This window comes from Lingula anatina, chromosome 1 (genome assembly GCF_051362555.1).
Source record: "Lingula anatina isolate TDL-2025a chromosome 1, LinAna3.0, whole genome shotgun sequence".
NCBI classification, from domain to species: domain Eukaryota; kingdom Metazoa; phylum Brachiopoda; class Lingulata; order Lingulida; family Lingulidae; genus Lingula; species Lingula anatina.
In genome coordinates this window covers 24,418,283-24,441,092 of record NC_141767.1, presented here as the reverse complement: position 1 = coordinate 24,441,092, position 22,810 = coordinate 24,418,283, and the positions used below count along the sequence as shown (strand labels likewise).

General features: G+C 33.9%; 2 protein-coding genes across 5 annotated transcripts; one reads left to right on the top strand and one right to left on the bottom strand.

Annotated features, from left to right (window-relative positions):
* Nucleotides 1–689: 689 nt before the first annotated feature.
* LOC106181841 (spindle and centriole-associated protein 1) lies at nt 690–19,248 on the bottom strand. 3 transcript variants are annotated; one of them, XM_086999523.1, is made up of 21 exons: nt 19,136–19,248; nt 18,026–18,185; nt 17,692–17,739; nt 17,384–17,462; nt 17,165–17,241; nt 16,756–16,827; nt 16,509–16,573; nt 16,217–16,329; nt 6,509–6,691; nt 6,172–6,374; nt 5,677–5,826; nt 5,324–5,416; nt 5,032–5,124; nt 4,709–4,799; nt 4,400–4,525; nt 3,840–4,204; nt 3,484–3,627; nt 3,063–3,191; nt 2,731–2,820; nt 2,371–2,486; nt 690–2,062 (listed from the first exon to the last, which is right to left on the bottom strand). In XM_086999523.1, the coding sequence occupies exons 2-21, from the start codon at nt 18,119–18,121 to the stop codon at nt 2,002–2,004; spliced, it is 2,394 nt and encodes a 797-aa protein (XP_086855649.1). In that variant the 5' UTR covers nt 18,122–18,185; nt 19,136–19,248; the 3' UTR covers nt 690–2,001. The 3 variants fall into 3 exon arrangements, with proteins under 3 accessions (XP_086855649.1, XP_086855650.1, XP_086855651.1); XM_086999524.1 differs by having other exon boundaries at nt 2,371–2,483; XM_086999525.1 differs by having other exon boundaries at nt 6,172–6,365.
* On the top strand, nt 19,186–22,780 carry LOC106181842 (coiled-coil domain-containing protein 152). 2 transcript variants are annotated; one of them, XM_086999532.1, is made up of 8 exons: nt 19,186–19,262; nt 19,908–20,013; nt 20,536–20,604; nt 20,842–20,906; nt 21,231–21,333; nt 21,586–21,713; nt 22,275–22,367; nt 22,606–22,780. In XM_086999532.1, exons 2-8 carry the CDS (start codon nt 19,911–19,913, stop codon nt 22,765–22,767), a joined length of 723 nt encoding a protein of 240 aa, XP_086855658.1. In that variant the 5' UTR covers nt 19,186–19,262; nt 19,908–19,910; the 3' UTR covers nt 22,768–22,780. The 2 variants fall into 2 exon arrangements, with proteins under 2 accessions (XP_086855658.1, XP_013421801.2); XM_013566347.2 differs by lacking the exon at nt 19,186–19,262 and adding an exon at nt 19,418–19,572.
* Nucleotides 22,781–22,810: the final 30 nt, after the last annotated feature.

The following is a 22,810-nucleotide window of genomic DNA, read 5'->3' as shown; positions in this document are numbered from 1 at the left end:
TGTTTCTGTACATAAAAAAAGGCACACTGCTCTAAGGTGTACCCTCGTTTACTTGACTGAAAAAGTAATTCTAATATCATTTCTCATTATGTAAGATTTCTGGGCCATATGCCGAAAATAAATGCTTGGGGGAGATGGAGCAACAGCTGAAGGCCTATAGTAAAATTATTTGTTTGAGCCTGTGGTACTCATCTAGATGCTGCCTGAAGGATATTCAAGAGACATCTGATGGACTGGGAGAAAGAAAAAGACCAGACTTTTTCTAAAGACCCCAAATAATTCTTTTCAGAGATCATTTTTAAAAAAATTGTAAATTGAATTATGTTTTTTAATAATGCTAAATCTTAGATCCCAAAAGTCATGTATTTTATACCATTAATGATTGCTAGAAAAGGTTATGGGCCGAACAAGACAGTCACTGTTTAAATAACTAGTCACTAATATCTCTATCTGGCAGAATTTTTATCAGGCGCTCTTGAAAAAATGAACAACGTTTTACTTTTTATATTATTTGATCTCAGTATCGTATTGGATTTGTATAAGCCCATGAGGAAAAATCATGGACCATCAAACACCGACAACAACAATTTAAATGAATTTTATACTTTTTCTCAAAAATGATGTATGATGGTCTTTGGCCACTTTTTTTGAGAACTAAAGCCAATCAAAGAACTCGAACAAACCTACTAAAATGACATGTTGTCAAATTCTTTGTACCAACTTGGTTGAACTTGACCCTTTATTAAGTTTCTTTTTTAAATAGGGATCCTATTTTATTGCACAAGGGGAAAATTTTGGTTCTGTAAATGTGTTACTTTAACAGATCTTTTTGCACTTGAAGTGACCAGTATGTGGGTTTAAAGGTAATAGGACTTAAGATTTTTGGAGACAGCTTATCAGTAAAGACTACCCTGTGATATTGTAAATAAATAAAAACAGCTCAAATTTGACAAGAACGGGTTATAGTTTTATTTACAGTGAAAACCAGATGATAGTGTATACCTAAAGAAACACACTGATTAACCTGAGCTTACAAACAAAGGATTGAACTCCACACCAGATGTATGCCAAGTAGGTAGGCAAGTCACTGACTTTTTCATTTTTTTTTGTATGTCAAGATAATTCCACCAAAAATATGTGCATGATGTAACCACATATTTCGGATTTCTTTAACCCAAATGTGATTATAAAATATATGGGTCATATAAAGCAAAAATATGCAGCAACTTTGTGCACATAATATTTTGAGTGATATTTGTCTTTCTTTTTTCTTGTGAAAGGAGACCAAGTGTCAGGGAGTCTCCTCCCTGCCCAACATACTTTTGGATTGGCGTTCACTTCCTATGACAAAACACACTCAAGAAGCTCTTCCAGGACAAAAATTAATCAAATTTCGTGGAAAAAGCAACGTGATGGTTTCCCTGAAATACTTTCACATCAAATAAGAGAACTTTTATTGAGCTCATTTTACAACAAAATCCCATTTCACACATTCCGAGATACTCAGAATCCACTGGAACTTAGTAATATATTAAGTATATTGATGTATTATACTGCTTATTATGCTTCTGACAAACAATAATTGGCAATGAAATCTGTAGCATTGCTCTACTTTTAGAAATATAAAAAACAGCAAATGTGCAAAACATAGTGATATTCAAAAAAAAAAAAGAAAATTACAAGTATATTACATCTTTTGTCTATTTTTTGGTTAAATCCAACATAGAATTACTGAAGAATCATAAAATATGAATATTTACAATTCATACTGGGTTATTTATTTTTCATTCTGATTTTAAATTTGTTTTTGTGATAAATAACAATGGAGATGTCTTGTATGGGGATACTTTCATATTATATACAACACACTAGCATGTTCCACTTTAACTTGTCTGTGCGATCTCCTTAAATATTCAGGGAAACTTTTTAACAGATCTCTAGGTCTTTTTGTTGTGAGAAAATTGACTGGCAAAGTTTAACACAAACTCTTCTCCAAATTCCTCAGCTAAAATGGTTGCCTTGGCCACTGTACACTGACACTATAGGAACTTGTCCATGCATCCTGCAAAATTAGGTGAACATTTTTTGACATCTGAATTGAGGGTATTACTAGTAAATTGATGGATTGTAACCAGCTTGGGTTGTTGTACACAGATTACACAGACAGACATTTAGTCTACGAATTCTAATAATCATACTGAACCATTTCACTGGAAAACTTATGAAAACATAACAGTGAAATATGAAATATTTCCTTTTCAAATAACTCACAATTTCAAACCTCCAAAATACAAAGTCAAATAACACACTTCTGACGTGGTATATACAAACTATTTTATTTCATAAATGAGAAAATATATATATACCAACCCGCTGCGTCTGCTTTCAACTGACTTTGGAGAAGGCGTACTTGTGGCAGATATCTCCAGCTCTTCTATCCTTGGTAATGCTACAGTTATTCCTTTATGACCAGGTTGTAATGTCTGCTGCAAAAGATAATGGGGTACTTTTTAAACATTTTAAAACACTGAAGGTGAAAATAAAGTGTTATACTACACATATTATCTCTCATGAAATGAACAAACACTTATTATTTATTGCAGTTATTTAGCCGATTGGCTTCCTACTTCAGAAAGAAAAAATCATTCACACATTGATAAACAAATATCTTTAAACAACATCTTGTCAATGGAACTTGTTTTCCCTTTTTTTTAAATTATCTATTCTTACCTGAGGCTGCACAGAGTAAGTAGGTGTTTGCAGTGTGTTCCTAGCACTCTCTGTTGGTATAGGGGATATGGGAGGAGATACGGCTGCTCTCTAAAACACGGTAAAAACATGTTAAAAAATAAATCTAACAATTTTGTAATGCTAGCCATGTCACTGAGCAGCTTTAAGTCCACTTAAAATACTGTCTAATGAATCAAGAGGGACTACAGATTAACCTAAATGTAGGAAAATGAAGACTGGGGTGTTTAAAAACTTTTTTTAGAAGAATGTATATTGCCAAATTAGATTTCTAAAATATTTTCTATTAACATTAAGTTAAACTAAATACTTACTGTCTGCTGTTGCAATATAACTGCCATTTTCTGTTGTGCTTCTTTAAGCTGTTTATTTAACTCCTGTATCTGCAAAGATGGATTTTCTTTCTCCATTTTGTCACCATGACCAGCATTTGGTTTCATTGTCTGTAACAGAAGCAAAACAAACTGTAAAATGTTAAAACATGTCTCTTGAATAAAAACGCCTTTGTTGTGCTACATCTTTTCCACATTAATATGCAAGAACCTACCCACAGATTCATGTAAAAAACATCATCAACAAAGCCAATCTTATGTAAATCACTCCCTAAAGACTAAGGCTTTTTTAAAACTAGCAAGCATCTTGGTGCACTCTTGCACTTCTTTGTTTGTTTTAGCAAAAATTCTTAAGTTTTCTAAAGCATTCAGTATGAAATTGCTTCTGTGCTAGACAGCTTACCTGGAGATTAGACTGTTGTCCCTGAGCTGTTGCCTTGTCTAATGTTTGACCATTCTCTTGTAGCTGGCCAGTTGGTGAAAGACCCCTCTGTAGCTGCTGGAGTCTGTCCTGTGCTTGGCTGTGCTGTTCATTCAGCACTGCAACCTAGTGGTGGTACACACATACATTTAAAACAGCACATAAATAGTATTCAAACAATTTAAAAATGCTGATGATGTCAAATGCATTGGATATAAAAAATTCTTATAAGTCCCCACTTGTTCTATTTTCCTACAATCAACTGACACAGAGAAGACCAACAATATTAAATGAATCAAACCATATTAAATAAGGTATACTTCAACAACATTCCATACCTGTTGTGCTATTTGTAAAATTTGTGACTTAAATAGCTTTTCCCTGGACTCCTCAGTCACTGCAGCCTGCAGGTGCTGAGTGTTGGTGACTTCCTTCAGAGGCCGCCACTGCTGTGTGGACTGTTGAGGCTGTGAGACTGGAAGTGAGGCATACTCTGGCATTGAAATATTTTGCTGGGAAAGGGAAGGACTGGGTCCACGCACTGTTGACTGTACTGTCTGCAAAGGCTGTTGTTGTGGCTGATGTCCATGAGTATGGTCCAGCGTCACTAGGGGCGCTGGTCTCGGGACAATGACGTGGGCTGTGGTGCTGTCAGAGGACCAGGTGGGAAGATTACCAGTCCCTGGCATAGCACTGTTATATCCTGGAAGTACATACGTCAAGCATGGGTTGAAGTTGCATCCATGGTGTGAGCTATAAATATTATACTTATGACTTACTTTACAACACAAGATGAGAATTCTGCAATCAAATTGAAAAATTCTACAAAGTTCCACAAAATAAATATTAGAAATTTTGTCAGTGTAAGATGTCATTTTTGGATTCCAGCTTTTATTACCATAAGAATCCACTCTTGCTGTGGTTGCTGCTGTAGATATCACTGGAGGAGCGGGTCTCTTCTGATGTGGCCCTGAACTCAAAACCTCTGTCATCTGATTGGCTAGCTCATCAACTGAAGGGGAATCTTCAATAAACAGGGCAGAGAAAAAGGCTTACAGTAAAGTCAACTGATAAAATTCTTCAATAATAAAGAAGTGTGAAAAAGATGACCATGGCTATGACTGAAGAGAAATGACTGATAGACCATGAAATTTTGCTGAGTACTTGAGTTATTCCTAGTCTTGATCTGAGAAGTCAATCTGCCTACCCTGTCTATTTTCCGACCTCCTCCTTCCACTGTTTACAGTTGATGGAGTTGATAAATTCATGGGTCTTTTGTTCATCTCTGAATACATGTTCTAGATCGTAAATATAGTAAAGCTTCTTAAATTTATTTCAGGCAAGAATGACATAAAAAAACTCCTGTTTGTTTATAATAATATATAATCTATAATATCTATAATAATATATATCACAAAGTTTTATTTCTGAAAAATGATAACTCTGCTTTAACACCTGCTACATTAAAAAAAACTTCATAAGATCGAAAATCAAAAACTTAATTAGTTCAAAGAACTTGGAAAATCAAACCTTAAGATAGTTAAACTGCTCATCTGTGTTTTGCTTGTACTTGGCGAATTCTTCTCTTATTTTGACATTCTCCTCTTGTGTACTGATGATGTCCTAAAATCAGACATGACTTCAAGATTAATTTTGAAAAGAAAAGTGTAACACAACCACAATTTAACCAAAAATTGTGGAAATAAACACAAAATTTATTATACATGTGATTGGAAATTTACCAATAGAAAGACTTAAAAATAAGAAGACTTTAAAATATATTATCAACATGCAAATTTGCACTATAAATACTGTAACTCACTGAAGTTACTGCATCAACTAGCTGGTTTAAATGCTGCACTTCTTGTGACAGCTGCTCTCTAACTGTCATCTCTGCGGCTAGTTGGATTTCAGTCTTAAAATAGAGTAAATCCTTTAATATTCTATAGCAGAAGTAACTAAATAGCTCTGATATCATGCCAAATTCATAGCAAATATAAACAGGATAGCTTTTTTTAACGGGACTTTTTTCCATCTGTTTAATTATAAAATATATTCATTATGACTGTTAACATAATATCAAATTAATCAGAATGCTGTAAGAGATTTAGGCAAAATGACTAGTGAGCACTGGCAATACCAATATTTTCCTTTCAGAATAGTGACCCAGTATACCTGTTTGAGATATCTAACCAGTCTTGTCACTGCATCTACAATGGCCACTGTGTACCCAGAGAATGTGTCAGTGTACAATCTCTCTGCTGCAGGCTGTCTGCCAGTCTTCTGTTCATAGTCTGCCAGCTCATTCTCCAGTGATACCAATACCTGCAGTCAAACCAACAGTCACATACCATATCTAACACAGCTGATTTCATAGTTTTTTGTCCAAAATGATTTTAAACTTCAACCCCAATCTTGTTATGTCGTGGAATTTGTTACTGGCAATTTATTTCAATCAAAATAAATATAAAATGGTAAAAGATTTTATGCAAACCAGCAGTATGAAGGTAATCCTTAAACCCTTGTTATTTATGCTGTCATGTTACTATAATTGAATTAAACCTTATCACAAGCTTCAATCTACTTAAATTTGAACTATTTCATGTCAAGGAAAATTCTTATTCATACAACCTTGGTTTTCAGTTCACCTAAACAATACATTACACTGACCTGCTTAAGTGCTGTGATATTTGTCAGTCCTGATACATTCAGAGGGGACTGGGACTTGTTCATCCTACTTTTGCTTCTCTTAGCTTTTTCTGTTCCATTGATAGCGCCCGAGCTATCACCAGTATGTTTGGGTGTATACACTGCCTCATCTCCAGTTGGCAGTGAGTGTGATGGCCCACCAGATGTGGCAGGAACTGTAGGAACTTATATTTAGTCAATTTAATAACACAATAAATCTATATGTTTGTTTTAAAAAGCAACACTTTTTCAAAGTTTGAATAAACTAGAATGTTAAAAAAGCTCTCTTTTTTTCAAAAATCACGCGAAAAAATTTCACCTGGTTTTTTTCCTTGGACAAATGTACTGGATGCTTGGCCTTGCTGCACAGACAGTGGCACTGCAGTGACTTGACTTCCCTGGATAGTACTCAGCTCTTGAGGGTCAGCCCTCTCCTTCTCAAGAAAATGTCTAAACCTGTCCAAGTCAATCTGAGGTTGGTATTGTAAGTCTGTGCTTTCTTCTACAAAAAATTAATATAAAATACTCATAACAAACACTATTTAAAAAAGTCAAATGGCCTAGGACTAGAACTTCTGCCACAACAAAACAAACAACCATCAAACAATATAATCAATGCTAAATTCATATATCCTTTAAATCAGTTGCCCCTGAGGGGCTTTATAGTTTAATAAAATATAAAGTAACATAAAGGAGAGCAATATATATTAATAAGCAACAGAAAGGAAGCTGTACTTTACTTGTTAAGGTTATCACTTTTACTACTTTTCTTTTTTTAAAAAACAAAACTATATGTGGTATAGCTTTCCTGGATCAGTTTAGTGGCCCTGAAAAGGGCCTTTTTTTTTGCAGAATACTACTGAGGGGAGTAGATTCTGGGCTGGGTTTGCAGAAGCATCGCCAGCATTTTTTGCTTAGAATATTTGGCATGGTTGTGATAAAGCTGTCGAAGCTGCTCGGCAACAACTATCCTTGTCCTCAAGTTGTACGTTATAGACCTCTTTTGCTGTTTCTTTCCCCTGGAGTAGCGAACTTTCATGTCCTGCAAATTAATGTCAATGAGTTTGATCTGAGCCAAAGCTTTGAAGAACTTGATTTCTGTTTCAAAGTACTGGACAGGTAGTGTGTCAAGTGGGATCACTGATAATACAGAGTTCTTTCTGTCCATCCTATCTGATGAGGTACAAGGTATTTGCTGTGTTCTTACTGATGGTCAGAGAATGAGTGTGGAAAGGAAGAGAATCCAGCTTTATATATACAGCTAGCTTCAAGAAATAACGCCTGGTGCCATCCCAGGGGAAAATCTTGGTTGCTATGGAGATAGAGTAGGTGTCACAGGTACTGAGTAGTTCACCTTAGGAGATGAAAATCATCAGTAGTTAACAGGTTAATTACATTACTGAGTGCTTAATAACCCAAGCAGGGGTGGATTAACCTCTCCTTAGCCCAATTACTTATTCAGAGGTCAATAAGTTACTCCTCAAACCAATTACTTCCTAAAATAAATATATCAGCCATTAACCAACAGTGTGATTGCTTATACCAGTTAAAACATTATCCGAATGCATTCAAATTTATTTTCAACTTATAACAATCAATGATATATCATCAGTCATGACTTTCTGTGAAGGCTAAGTAATGCCTTTCTTAGCCATAGTCAAAATACTGAAGTTGATAATGTCCATAATTTATGTGCAAGTTTGGCTCATTTGCTTGGTAAAGTACTAGTACACAGATACCTTGAGGAAAGGTTTTCATTGCAAGATTAATCAACAATAAATCATTTCAATTTTGAAATTTGTCGTTCCCTTATTTGTCCAAAAGTCGACACTGCAAAAGTTTAGATAAATGATAACTCGGAAGTGTATTATAATTGATGTTTCGCTTAACCTAAATATTATGAAAATATTTGTCCACAGTGTAACATAATGTTGTTCAATGTCATTTTATTTTTAAGGAGGAAATTTCTGTAAGTCCCAAAAATATGTAAACTTTATTTTGATATTCAATACAGTACCTCACATCCAGTCCAGAAAAGAAATGTGCAATTGAATGATTAAAAGGGCGAAGTAACTCTAATGTTAACTGCTGATGGATGAAAATATTATAATAAGATAGGGCAAAGCATGGATATGCCAGTCTTTATTTATAATATTGATCTTAATATACTGTTGAACATTTCTACATTAAATTTATTTTGCAAAACATGAACTCAGTAAGTCAAATTAGGTATAAAATTTGTACTATTTTCTAGAGGTCTTCCAGCTTTTACAAAATTGTATAATTGTTACTTGCATTTGTTCTATATAACTGTGTAACTGCTAATGCTACAAGACAGCTGGGTCTTGAAATGACAAAAAATGACTTTGGTAGAGATTAAAATGTGGATAGTATACCTTTAAAATGTCTAGCTAAGATTATTAAAACCACAAGTTAATGAGGAGCTGTGGACCATTGCCTAGTTTGGATAAAAATTAGCAGTTAACAGGCCAAATCTTGCCCAAGGCCAAAAGGATGCTGCCAATTACCTGGGGACTTTCCTTAATATTGAGAATTGCAGAATTGCAGATCTGATATCAGATCCTACTTAACCTCTGGTTCTAAATTCAAATTGTAGATTAGTTAATTACCTGGTTACTACTTGTAACAGTCCAAATTAGTCCTCAGAGTAGTCATTAACTCATTAATTTCTGATTATTATTATCTCCTCAGGTCAACCTGTTATACTCAGTGACACCTACTCTATTTCCATAGCAACCAAGATTTTTCCCTGGGAAGGCACCAGGTGTCATTTCTTGAAGCTAGATCTGTACTAGTAGCTTTGGGGGATATATAAAGCTGGATTCTCCTTCTTTCCACACTCATTCTCTGACCATCAGTAAGAGAGCACCAAATACATTGTAACTCAACAGAAAGGATGGAAAGCAAGAACTCTGCGTTGTCAGGGATCCCACTTGACACACTACCTGCCCTGTACTTTGAAACAGAAACCAAGTTCTTCAAAGCTTTGGCTCAGATCAAGCTCATTGACAGTAAATTGCATGACATGAAAGTGCGCTACTCCAGGGGCAAGAAACTGAAGAAGAAGTCTTTAACTTACACCTTGAAGACAAGGATAGTTGTGGCCGAGCAGCTTCGACAACTTTATTATGACCATGCCAAATACTCAAAGCAACAAATGATGGAAATGCTCCTGCAAACCCAGCCCAGAATCTACTCTCCTCAGTAGATCATTGCTCTTAAAGGCCCTTTTCAGGGCCAATAATCACACAAGAAAAGCTGTACCAAATGTCATATTTTTTCTACATTTATTTACGTACTCAAAAAATGAATTAATCCACCAAAATGAAATTATTTGAGAATAAAGCGACATTTTCCTACTCATGGCCAATTTTTCAACCCTTCCATATATTTCAATTCATTTTGTTATTCCATTTCTAATTCAATGATTTATTGAACATTAAAATTATGGAAAAATATTTTAATCTGTTGTCAAATGACACCTCTTTTTTATCAATTTATGAAGGATGTTTATTAAGTCCAGCTCCAAAAATATCTTAACTTGAACATCACATTCAATAAGATACCCCACATCCAGACCAGAAAAGCAATGTGCAATTGTATAAAAAGAGTGGAGAAACTTCAACCTTTACTGCCAATGTAGGAAACTTTCAAAGTAACAAGCAGATATAGAAAATTCCCCCACAACGCCGGGACATGTTAGTCATAATAATAATATAAAATCAACACCTTGATTAATATATTGTTGAAAGGCTTTTATTAAAAAAATAAAGCATTAGTTCAATAAGTCAAATTATTGTTGTTAAAAAGTTTAAATATGAAGTCATGCTAATTTATTGTTGAAAATTTAATATGAGTAGAAAATAGAATAATTTTATTTCGACATAATTTTTATTTCTGAATAAATATGACTTTTAAAAACATAACAGTATCATAGATGATAGTTCTACACATTTACTTTCAACCTAACGAAAGGTGACAACACAATATTGGTTGCCTTGGAAAGACTCTGTCATAAATGTTTAATTTATCCTTTCTGTGGTTTTATACCCTAAATCAAAAATTTCTTGAAATATTGTTTTCTCTTCATGGTACATTGTGTGGCCCATCCTTGCACTTAGATTTGCTGTTTTATGCCATTTTGAACTGAACAATTTGATTTAATTGTTTTCTGTTATGTTTACAACACCATGTCTTCTAGTATAATTCTAGTAAAAATATCAAAATCAGGTTCTTTTATTTGAGCGGTTTTATTGTCTGAATTAGGAAAGACGGATAGCTTTGCAGAATAAATTGCCACAGTTTATACTCTTTCCCAGGGTCTTTTAGCTGTTTCACAATAGCATAAAAGTCATAAGAGAAGAAATGACTAAGGTACAGATTTAAGTGTGGACAGTACAAGTATAACCTTAACATATCCACCTCAGGTAATTAATAACAACAAGTGAGTGGGTAGCTGTGGATCATTGCTCAGTTTGGATAAGCATTAGCTGTTAACAGGCAAAATCTTGCCTGAGGCCAAAAGAATGATGCCAATAACCCGAGGGCTTTTGTCAACATTAAGAATTCCTGAATACTTTTTATCAGATCTGGTCTGGAAAACATTTAACTTTATCTGATATCAGATCCTACTTTACCTGTGGTTCTTTTCTCCAGTTTAATAAATTTGTTAATAATCTGGTTACTGCTACAACAGTCCTGATTAGTCCTTATAGTGGTCATTAACTCATTAACTTCTGATCATTATCATCTCCTCAGGTCAACCTGTTATACCCAGTGACACCTACTCTATTTCCATAGCAACCAAGATTTTTCCCTGGGAAGGCACCAGGTGTCATTTCTAGAAGCTAGATCAGTACTAGTAGCTTTGCGGGATATATAAAGCTGGATTCTCCTTCTTTCCACACTCATTCTCTGACCATCATTAAGAGAGCACCAAATACATTGTAACTCAACAGAAAGGATGGAAAGCAAGAACTCTGTGCTGTCAGGGATCCCACTTGACACACTACCTGCCCTGTACTTTGAAACAGAAACCAAGTTCTTCAAAGCTTTGGCTCAGATCAAGCTCATTGACAGTAAATTGCAGGACATGAAAGTGCGCTACCTCAGGGGCAAGAAACTGAAGAAAAAGTCTTTAACTTACACCTTGAAGACAAGGATAGTTGTGGCAGAGCAGCTTCGACAACTTTATTATGACCATGCCAAATACTCAAAGCAACAAATGATGGAAATGCTCCTGCAAACCCAGCCCAGAATCTACTCTCCTCAGTAGATCATTGCTCAAAAAGGCCCTTTTCAGGGCCAATAATCACACAAGAAAAGCTTTACCAAATGTCAATTTTTTTTTCTTTAATTTTATTTAAGTACTCAAAAATGATAACCCACCAAAATGAAATTTATTTGTGAATAAAGCAATATTTTCCTACTCATGCCCTACTATTCAACCCTTCCATGTATTCTGATTCATTGTGATATTCCATTTTTAATTCAATGATTTAGTACACATATAATTACGAAAAAAAAATTAAAAATTATAATCTGTTGTCAAATCTCACCTTTTATCATCAATTTAAAAAGGACATTTATTAATCCTGTTCCTAAAATATCTTACCTTAAATATGGCCCCATTCAGAATAGGGGACTCACTAGTCTAAGGGTCAAATATGGCGACCCACAACAAAGCTTGCCTTCTAATCCACTAATAAACACTGAACAGATATCCCGTGGGGAAGTATTCAAGTGGGTTGGCCATATTTGACACTCGCACTAGTTAATCCCCTATTCTGAATGGAGCCTATGATATTCAATACTATAAGTTATAACCCACATCTCGTCTAGAAAAGAAATGTTCAATTGTATGACAAAAAAGAAAAAAAAAACCTTCACTGCTGATGGAAGAAAATTTCACAGCAGTAAGCAGATATCACTTGTTCTCAGGCAAGAAATGTTAGTCATACTAATAATATAAAATCTTAAACTTTGATTTTAATATATTGTCGAGTGGTTTTTATTTAAAGAAAAATTAAGCATTAGTTCAATAAGTCAAATTATTTTCATTAAAACATTTGATATTGTCATGTTGATTTATTGTTGCAATTTTAACATAAGAAAAAACGGAATAAGTATATTTTGACATAATTTTTATCATTGAATAAATATAACATTTAAAAACATAACAGCATCAAAGATAATAGTTCTATGCACTGATTTTCAACCTAACTAGCAGTGACAACACAATCTTGGTTGCCTTGGAAACACTTCCCATCATAAAAGTAAAAATTATCCTTTCTGGGATTTTATCCCCCCAAATAAAATTTTCTTGAAAAATCATTCTTTTCTATACATGAATCACTGTGCGGCCTATCCCTGCACTTAGATTTGATGTTTTATGCCATTTTGAACTGAAGAATTTTGATTTAATTGTTCCCTGTAATGTTTACACTGTCTAATTGTATAATTCTGGTAAAAAAGTATCAAAATCAGGTACTAGTACTTTTCTTTGAAGGCCTTTATTGTTTTATTAAAGGTATAAATAAGGAATGATCAGTAGTTTTTCAGGTGATGTAGACACAGAAATTTGTACTCTTTCCCAGGGTCTTCTAGCAGTTACACAATAGTATAAATGTTAATTTTATTATATGACACATTTTGATAACTGCTAACATCACAAGACTGCTGGAAGAGAGAAGAAAAGACTAAGGTACAGATTTAAGCATGGACAGTACAAATATACCCTTAACATGTCTACCTTAGATAATTAATACCAACAAGTGAGTGGGTAGCTGTGGACCATTGCTCAGTTTGGATAAGCATTAGCTGTTAACAGGCAAAATCTTGCCTGAGGCCAAAAGAATGATGCCAATAACCCGAGGGCTTTTGTCAACATTAAGAATTCCTGAATACTTTTTATCAGATCTGGTCTGGAAAACATTTAACTTTATCTGATATCAGATCCTACTTTACCTGTGGTTCTTTTCTCCAGTTTAATGAATTTGTTAATAATCTGGTTACTGCTACAACAGTCCTGATTAGTCCTTATAGTGGTCATTAACTCATTAACTTCTGATCATTATCATCTCCTCAGGTCAACCTGTTATACCCAGTGACACCTACTCTATTTCCATAGCAACCAAGATTTTTCCCTGGGAAGGCACCAGGTGTCATTTCTTGAAGCTAGATCAGTACTAGTAGCTTTGCGGGATATATAAAGCTGGATTCTCCTTCTTACCACACTCATTCTCTGACCATCATTAAGAGAGCACCAAATACATTGTAACTCAACAGAAAGGATGGAAAGCAAGAACTCTGTGCTGTCAGGGATCCCACTTGACACACTACCTGCCCTGTACTTTGAAACAGAAACCAAGTTCTTCAAAGCTTTGGCTCAGATCAAGCTCATTGACAGTAAATTGCAGGACATGAAAGTGCGCTACTCCAGGGGCAAGAAACTGAAGAAAAAGTCTTTAACTTACACCTTGAAGACAAGGATAGTTGTGGCCGAGCAGCTTCGACAACTTTATTATGACCATGCCAAATACTCAAAGCAACAAATGATGGAAATGCTCCTGCAAACCCAGCCCAGAATCTACTCTCCTCAGCAGATCATTGCTCTTAAAGGCCCTTTTCAGGGCCAATAATCACACAAGAAAAGCTTTACCAAATGTCAATTTTTTTTTCTTTAATTTTATTTAAGTACTCAAAAATGATAACCCACCAAAATGAAATTTATTTGTGAATAAAGCAATATTTTCCTACTCATGCCCTACTATTCAACCCTTCCATGTATTCTGATTCATTGTGATATTCCATTTTTAATTCAATGATTTAGTAAACATATAATTACGGAAAAAAATTTTAAAATTATAATCTGTTGTCAAATCACACCTTTTATTATCATTTTAAAAAGGAAATTTATTAATCCTGGTCCTAAAATATCTTACCTTAAATATGGCCCCATTCAGAATAGGGGACTCACTAGTCTGAGGGTCAAATATGGCGACCCACAACAAGGCTAATCCACTAATAGACAATGAACAGATATCCCGTGGGGAAGTACTCAAGTGGGTTGGCCATATTTGACACTCGCACTAGTTAATCCCCTATTCTGAATGGAGCCTATGATATTCAATACTATAAGTTATAACCCACATCTCGTCTAGAAAAGAAATGTTCAATTGTATGACAAAAAAAGAAAAAAAAAACCTTCACTGCTGATGGAAGAAAATTTCACAGCAGTAAGCAGATATCACTTGTTCTCAGGCAAGAAATGTCAGTCATACTAATAATATAAAATCTTAACCGTGATTTTAATATATTGTCGAGTGGTTTTTATTTAAAGAAAAATTAAGCATTAGTTCAATAAGTCAAATTATTTTCATTAAAACATTTGATATTGTCATGTTGATTTACTGTTGCAATTTTAACATAAGAAAAAATGGAATAAGTATATTTGACATAATTTTTATCATTGAATAAATATAACATTTAAAAACATAACAGCATCAAAGATAATAGTTCTATGCACTGATTTTCAACCTAACTAGCAGTGACAACACAATCTTGGTTGCCTTGGAAACACTTCCCATCATAAAAGTAAAAATTATCCTTTCTGGAATTTTATCCCCCAAATAAAATTTTCTTGAAAAAACATTCTTTTCTCTCTTGAATCACTGTGCAACCCATCCCTGCACTTAGATTTGATGTTTTATGCCATTTTGAACTGAAGAATTTTGATTTAATTGTTCCCTGTAATGTTTACACTGTCTAATTGTATAATTCTGGTAAAAAAGTATCAAAATCAGGTACTAGTACTTTTATTTGAAGGCCTTTATTGTTTTATTAAAGGTATAAATAAGGAATGATCAGTAGTTTTTCAGGTGATGTAGACACAGAAATGTGTGCTCTTTCCCAGGGTCTTCTAGCAGTTACACAATAGTATAAATGTTAATTTTATCATATGACACATTTTGATAACTGCTAACAGCACAAGACTGCTGGAAGAGAGAGGAAAGACTAAGGTACAGATTTAAACATGGACAGTACAAATATACCCTTAACATGTCCACCTTAGATAATTAATAACAACAAGTGAATGGGTAGCTGTGGATCATTGCTCAGCTGGGATAAGCATCAGCCGTTACTAGGCAAAATCTTGCCTGAGGCCAAAAGAATGATGCCAAATACCTAAGGATTTTTGTTAACATTAAGAATTCCTGAATAAATTTTATCAGATTTGGTCTGGAAAACATTTAACTTTATCTGATATCAGATCCCACTTAACCTCTGGTTCTTTTCTCCAGTTTAATGAATTAGTTAATAATCTGGTTACTGCTACAACAGTCCTGATTAGTCCTTATAGTGGTCATTAACTCATTAACTTCTGATCATTATCATCTCCTCAGGTCAACCTGTTATACCCAGTGACACCTACTCTATTTCCATAGCAACCAAGATTTTTCCCTTGGGATGGCACCAGGTGTCATTTCTTGAATCCAGCTGTATATATAAAGCTGGATTCTCCTTATTCGATACTCATTCTCTGACCATCATTAAGAGAACACCAAATACATTGTAACTCAACAGAAAGGATGGAAAGCAAGAACTCTGCGTTGTCAGGGATCCCACTTGACACACTACCTGCCCTGTACTTTGAAACAGAAACCAAGTTCTTCAAAGCTTTGGCTCAGATCAAGCTCATTGACAGTAAATTGCAGGACATGAAAGTACGCTACTCCAGGGGCAAGAAACTGAAGAAGAAGTCTTTAACTTACACCTTGAAGACAAGGATAGTTGTAGCAGAGCAGCTTCGACAACTTTATTATGATCATGCCAAATACTCAAAGCAACAAATGATGGAAATGCTCCTGCAAACCCAGCCCAGAATCTACTCTCCTCAGTAGATCATTGCTCTTAAAGGCTCTTTTCAGGGCCAATAATCACACAAGAAAAGCTTTACCAAATGTTTTTTTTTTTGTTTGAATTGTGAAATAAAATCTTTTGGTACCTTCAGACTGTTCCTCATCCATTTCATTCAGTGCACTTTTATCCATATGAGACTGACTGAGCATGTCCATCTGGGTGGATATTTCTGGTTCCTGATATATCAGTCCTTCTGACCTAAACGTAAAAAATAATGCAAATAACATTTTTTTTTCAGAAAATGAAGCTGTGAATTAAAGTAGTTTCACCTTTAAATCAAACGTGGAATGATGTTGATGTTTCGCCCATCTATATGATCTATATGTATGTTTAAAATTTAAAACATTGCTTATCGAAAAACAAGTGATTCACATTACCTGTTCATTAAGGATTGGTTTGTCTGGTCTGGTACACATGTTATGTTGGGAATACCTTTGTAACGCTGAAAAATTTCATAAAATAAAACATCTGTCAAAAATATCATTTAAACTTATTCTGTCACTTTGTTACAGCTACACATTTTTCAAAAACATATCTATCCAGTTCATTTACAAAAGGATCCTTACTGGGTTTCATGATGTATGAAAATGAGAAGTTGAAAAAATATTTTTTTATCAATCTTACTGGTGGTGCATCTCCAAACAAGTCTTTCACGACTGCCATAGTTCTATCTGATCTCGAGAGCACATCCAACAACTTGAATATAAAAACATATTAAAATGAAGTCATTTAAATATCAACAGGTATATCAGACTATTACTTTGTAAAGTTAAACTTTCAATATATTTTATTAAAATAAAGATGTTCTAACAATCAGTACCATACAAAATATCACCAATCACAATGCAACTATTTTATTGTGACCATAAATGAAAACAATGCTCGTATTAAAAGCATTTGATAAGCCTGTTATTTTATTTGCCATATATCCAATAAAGCTGATGTTGCTGCTTCCTACTAGCATACATCAGTCCATGTCCAGAAAATTGCTTGAAACTATTAATGGTATGTACTTTCAAGGCATATACTTTACCTGGCTTTGATCATATAACACTTCTTTTATTAAGGCAGATTGCTGTGAGGTCCTGCTTGAATTCTGCCTTCTCCTTGCTTGAAAAACGTAAAAAAATATAAAGCTTAGGATAAAAGTAAAAGCAAAGATTTAAAATGCTATAGATATAGTCGAGCACATTACATAAGGACATACCATCAAACTTGAAAAAATACTTGAAAATCCCAAAGATTCACTCACCAGCTGCAATAGATTTTTTTTGGAGTTCTTCCTTAACTTCCTCTAAATTATTCGACTTGTGAACTGCCTTTCTTCGTTGCTAAATAGAGGGCAAATTAAAATACTTATTTCCTCAACTCACTGTTAATGCTAGTTGGTGATAGTATCAAATTATATCAAATGGTTTGTAATGCTTTATTTTTTCTTCTGATCTATTTGGCAAGAATTATTTTGCATAAATACAGTCCAATTTAATGGAACAAAAATTGATTTTCTTAATATACTATACTATATATTGTTCAATTCAAATGACTTATCATCAAACTTACAACTTCCTCAGGACTTGCTTTGTAAACAGTTAGATCGTTCACAGTATCCTAAAAAAATTGTGAATTTAACCAAAATTTTATAAAAGGAAAAAAATCTGTACAGTCTTTTAGTTTGTTATTTCAAATTTTTATATTAGTTTGTTAATTCAAATTTTTATACAAAAGTTGTATAATCCGAAAAAAATGTTTGCGATTTCACATAAAACACTCATTATTTTCCCGTAATATTGCCTTTTAATTTTTAGTTCAATTTAATTATCTACTGATATTTGAAAAATACAACATGAAAATGCTAATATTAATTATTCATCAAACCACTACCTCCTGTACTTACATCCCACTGTGGTTTTCTGGGCTTCTTCTTTACTTTGTTTTTATGACTTAGAGCTGGTGTTGCTCGCTTTGCCTTTGTTGTTCTCATAAATGACATCTTGACTGCTAGTGTTGATGGATTGTACTGATGTCAATAGGACTTTGAACTATAAAAGGTACATCTGAAAATAAAATGATTTGCAACAAATCTGCAATGGACATACTACTGTATGTCTCTTTGTGACTTAATGGAAAATGATTAAATAGTAATGTCCAATCGTTTTCCAAGGCTCTTTCAGGTGTTAAAGTTTGTACCTGTGTTACACACGGATTCAAGTACTGGTAGGTCTACTCAGTGATATTGTGGTATGTAACTGGTGATTTGACCCTTTAATATCATCCATAATTTACATAAACAGATGTTAGGATCTCCAGCTAAAGGGTTATTTCTCTGGCCTTTTTAACCGGTTGTTATGGCTGTACCATGAAATACTAGTACTGATGAAATCAATTTGTTCCCTTGATAATTATTTCTCGACACCTGAACCCTTTCTTCCTGCCAGCAACATTGAGGAATAAAACCATGCTTCAATAAAGGCCTACACAATTATTAAGATACAGCCCATTTCACCCATTTCTATAGGTAAAGAAAAAATGTTTGTACATAAGACAGTGTCGCTGGCTAGTGTTGCGCCCCAGGTTGACAATTGATTTTTCGAATCACCCCCAAAGTCTTTTGCCAAGTGCATTTGTCTTTTGTATGCTACAGACTGGTATTACTAGTAAGACGTCGACACAACAGCACTATACTTATAATTTTTAAGTCTACTATTACCCTCCGAGTCTCAAATGAAAACCAAAATCTTATTCTTGGCCCTCACTGACATATTTTTCTAAACATTCCAGTAAAGAATTATTTACAAATAAGGCCTCTTTACTATTACTACTACTACTACTACTACAACTACTAATAATGTCAAAACTGGAGAGGTAATTAATTCAGATATTTCGCAAATAACTGAATGCTGGATAGTTTTACAATAATATATTAGGCATGCTATCATATATGCTAAATTGATTGCACTATAAATTCCTCGACAACACACATTCTTAAACAATAATCGTGACATACCATTCAAAATGATCCACTGAAACGTTTACTTATTTATCAAAACACCCGCCTATACAGAATGAAGCTCGACTGCACATAACAGCAGTTCGTCAAGGGACCAAGAAATATTAAACATGACCAAACTGAGGTAATTATAATACATTTGATAATATAGAAACACTAGATGGCTTCTCGTTGTAATATATATAAATGAAAATTTAATAATGTGTCTCGAAAAAGTGGGCAAATGACATCAAGAGTGTATGCTTCGTGTAGTTATGATTCGGATTTTGTTCCGTTGTTCAAATCACGATTGATAGATGGCGCCACTTTCGGTTGCAAAATAAAAAGAAAAGTTTGGACCACAAAACATGGCGAAAAGTAACGAAACTGAGAAAAAGGTTGTTATGCGTGTCGATATAGATGCAGTTGCAGAAGAAATTGCCCAGTGGAATAAGGTATCATAGCAGAATATCAATTTTTTGTATAATATAATGATAAGACATTTTAGCTTAAAAAATTAATGCAACCTTGAAAGTTGTAAATTGGCAAAAGCAGACGACATAATCAATTTTGCTAGTCATGCTATATTTGACAATTAGCGTTAATATAGAGTGTGCTAGCATTGGTTAGACAATTACAGAAAAAGAATGTACCAATGTAAAATTTGTTAAAGCACATTTATTTGTTAAGTCTATTTTTTTCTTTAAATGATAAATATTAAACAGGTCATTTACGCTAATTGGCTAGGATTACACTTTAAAAAATTAAAATAAAAGTTAACATATTTCAGCTGATGATTGATACAGATACCAACAAGAAACTGCTGGAAAAGGAAGTTAATATCCTCAGAAAATGTTGTGAAGATGCAGAAGAAAGCAAGACATTTTTGAAAAATGGTACATATATACTGTACAGTGGCGGATTTAGAGGGGGGGTCAAGGGGTCCAGACCCCCCCTTCGGTATCTGGTCCACTCTTGAAATTAGAATTTTGACAAGCTTAATCATAGTCCTAAACCATACCAAATGGCACCGGTCGTCTTCTTAAATACCAAAAAATGTTCTGATGGGCCCCTAACCCCACGCCAAGTGAGGGGGGGGAGTCGGTTTGGCATTCGCGGACCCCCCCTCCCCCTTCAAATAATCCTGGATCTGCCCCTGCATACCCTGTATATATCTTACTGAACATACATGTACCAAACAGTAGAATTTACATCTGTCCAGAATCTAGAAAGTTGAATGAAACTGAAAAAAGCTTATAATTAAGAAATAATTATGTAAGCTGTTTTGGATAAAAAAATATGGTGATTTTAGATTTAGGGAAAGGTGCTGAAATTTTATGGAAAGTTGAAGTTTTGCTAAAAGGTTTAATGTTTATTGAGTGCATTAATTTAAGCTTCATTTTTTTTTTCACCTCAAGAAATAAGGCACCTGAGATGTATGGTGGACCAGATTCAAGGATCTTTAAGTAAAAGATGTGACTGTGAAGGTACTAATTTTTTTGAAAGCATTTGCTATTGATACTTTGGACCAAAGATTCCTTGAACAAACACGAGAAAGTTTCAAAACCATGAATCTTTAGACTGTTAAACTATCAGTAACCAACTTTATATATTGCCAGGAAAAACAAGTTACTTAAAAAAGGATATTGATCTTTGATATTATATGTTAAACTATTTCTGTAATGGAAAAGTAATGGTAACTTTTTTTCCAAAATTGAAAACAGATGAAAACAGAAAATTAAAACAAAGATTAAAAGAAATGGAAGAAGATGATATCAAAAGAAATCAGGTAGTTATGATTATCTCAGGACCAAATTGGGGAAGCCAGAAGTAAGAAAGAAAACTGTATTTAAAAAGTATTTAAAAGAATATTAAGAAAAGTAGCAAAAGTTTGAACATCAATATTTATTTCCCAAAATTGGGAGAGGGTTCACAGGTTTGCCATGTAAATAAAACTACCACGAAATTGTGAAACTGTATAATTTTGAAAATAAGTTATGTCAAGATAAAAAAAAGAACTGCATATAAACTGCCCTTTATCTTCAGCATTTGGAATTTGTCTTAAGTTGCTTAGTCTATTCATTAATTGTAGCAATAATAAATTTCATCCTAGGATCACCAAGAAAAAGTTGACAGTATGCAAGCAAAATTGGTTGAGCTTATGAATCAGCATCAACAGGAGTTGACGTCTACTGAAAAAAATGTGATGCAAAAGTGTAAGTAGAAAAAGAGTCCCTATAGCAAGTCGTTTTGATTTGCACAGTTGCTGGGTCCAGAAACTGTAATTTTAAGGGAGAAAATGTGGAAATAACAAATATACTCAAGTGTTGATCATGGATCCTGTTTCAGTAGTTTGGTGAAAAATAAAACCAGTACATGACGTATTGTTTAATGCAGTACAATGTCTTGAGACTGTAATAGTTTTAATAGTCATCTGGATTATAATTTGAATTTTAATTCTAAAATAGGTCAAGCTGAAATTGATCGTCTAGAAACAATTGTGTCAGAGAAGATGGTGTTGGTTGAGAAACTGAAAAATCAAATGTCACAGCTGGAGAAGGATAAACAGGCAGAACTAGTTGGACTAAGATCAGAGGTAACCATTTTCTTTTTGACCTCGCATTTAAATTATGAGTATACTATATGCATTTGAAAATTTCCAAATTTCCATTATTATTTTTGTCCGAATATTCTGCAAAGCTACTTATCCTCCCAATGCAGAACTTTAAAATAATAAAACCCATCTAAAATGTACACAATGTCATTATTTCGTCTGAAATGTCAGGAAGACTATGGCTGTCTAAATGAATCATGATTCTTAAGAACTAAGTCACTTGAAAATTAGAAATGCTGAAAATTCAAGTGCAGGGGCCTGTCGAGTTGGAGAAAATATTTTGTGTGGCAATTCAGATGTGGCTTGGGAATCTTGTAGAATACCTTAAATTTGTTGAAATTTTCACTAAAATGTCTAATGGACAGTTTGGTTATGGATATTTTCTTTTTTAAAAGTAGCATTTAGACGTCTCATGAAATAAATTAAATAAATAAATTTAGACAAAGCAGTATCTTGGTATTTGAATATGTTAAGGTAAGTTCTGAAAAGACTGAACAATAGTTCCTTATAGGAAAATTTAATCAGTTTTTACATTTTTACAAGTACGATGGAAAATTGCTGAAAATTCAGAAACAAAATGCCAAAATCCAACAAACAGGTCAAGGAAACTCTGCTGGCAGTGAGATATTCAGAAAGGTAAGGCATTATTTTGAAGGGGGGGGGGGGGGGGGGGGAGGGCAATGATAATCCAGTGGTAAAAATTGCAGATTTCATTTTGATTCTAGATTTAAAAGTTTGACAATGGTGAAATAACTTGTGAGCTCAAGGTAGCAAAAGCTTTAGTCTAAATTTTTTCAGATTTTTTTCCTTCACTTAATTTTGAGGATTGAAGAATCTAAGTTAAAAGTGCACCTTTTCAAATTTTAACTTCCAGAAACTGAAACACATAAAGGAAGAACATGAAAAGGAAGTTTCATCCTTGAAAAGAACCATTTTGGTATTAGAACAAAAACTGAACCAAAGAAATGCGTCATGCTCCAACATTAGTCCTGCCAGTGACAAGTACCCACTTAGCAAAAGGTTTAAAAGAATGTAATAATAATAATAATCATAATAAAAGATAAATTACAATAGTTAAA

Excerpts from the sequence above, each read along its gene's own strand:
- LOC106181841 (XM_086999523.1), bottom strand. The coding sequence starts at position 18,121 with ATGTCATTTATGAGAACAACAAAGGCAAAGCGAGCAACACCAGCTCTA. Across the intron at positions 5,827-6,171 it reads ATATCACAGCACTTAAGCAG|GTATTGGTATCACTGGAGAA; the intron begins GTCAGTGTAATG and ends GTTTGACTGCAG. Across the intron at positions 4,800-5,031 it reads AGCAGTTTAACTATCTTAAG|AACATGTATTCAGAGATGAA; the intron begins GTTTGATTTTCC and ends TTTACGATCTAG.
- LOC106181842 (XM_013566347.2), top strand. The coding sequence starts at position 19,486 with ATGGCGAAAAGTAACGAAACTGAGAAAAAGGTTGTTATGCGTGTCGAT. Across the intron at positions 20,605-20,841 it reads TAAAAGATGTGACTGTGAAG|ATGAAAACAGAAAATTAAAA; the intron begins GTACTAATTTTT and ends AATTGAAAACAG. Across the intron at positions 22,368-22,605 it reads GCAGTGAGATATTCAGAAAG|AAACTGAAACACATAAAGGA; the intron begins GTAAGGCATTAT and ends TTTAACTTCCAG.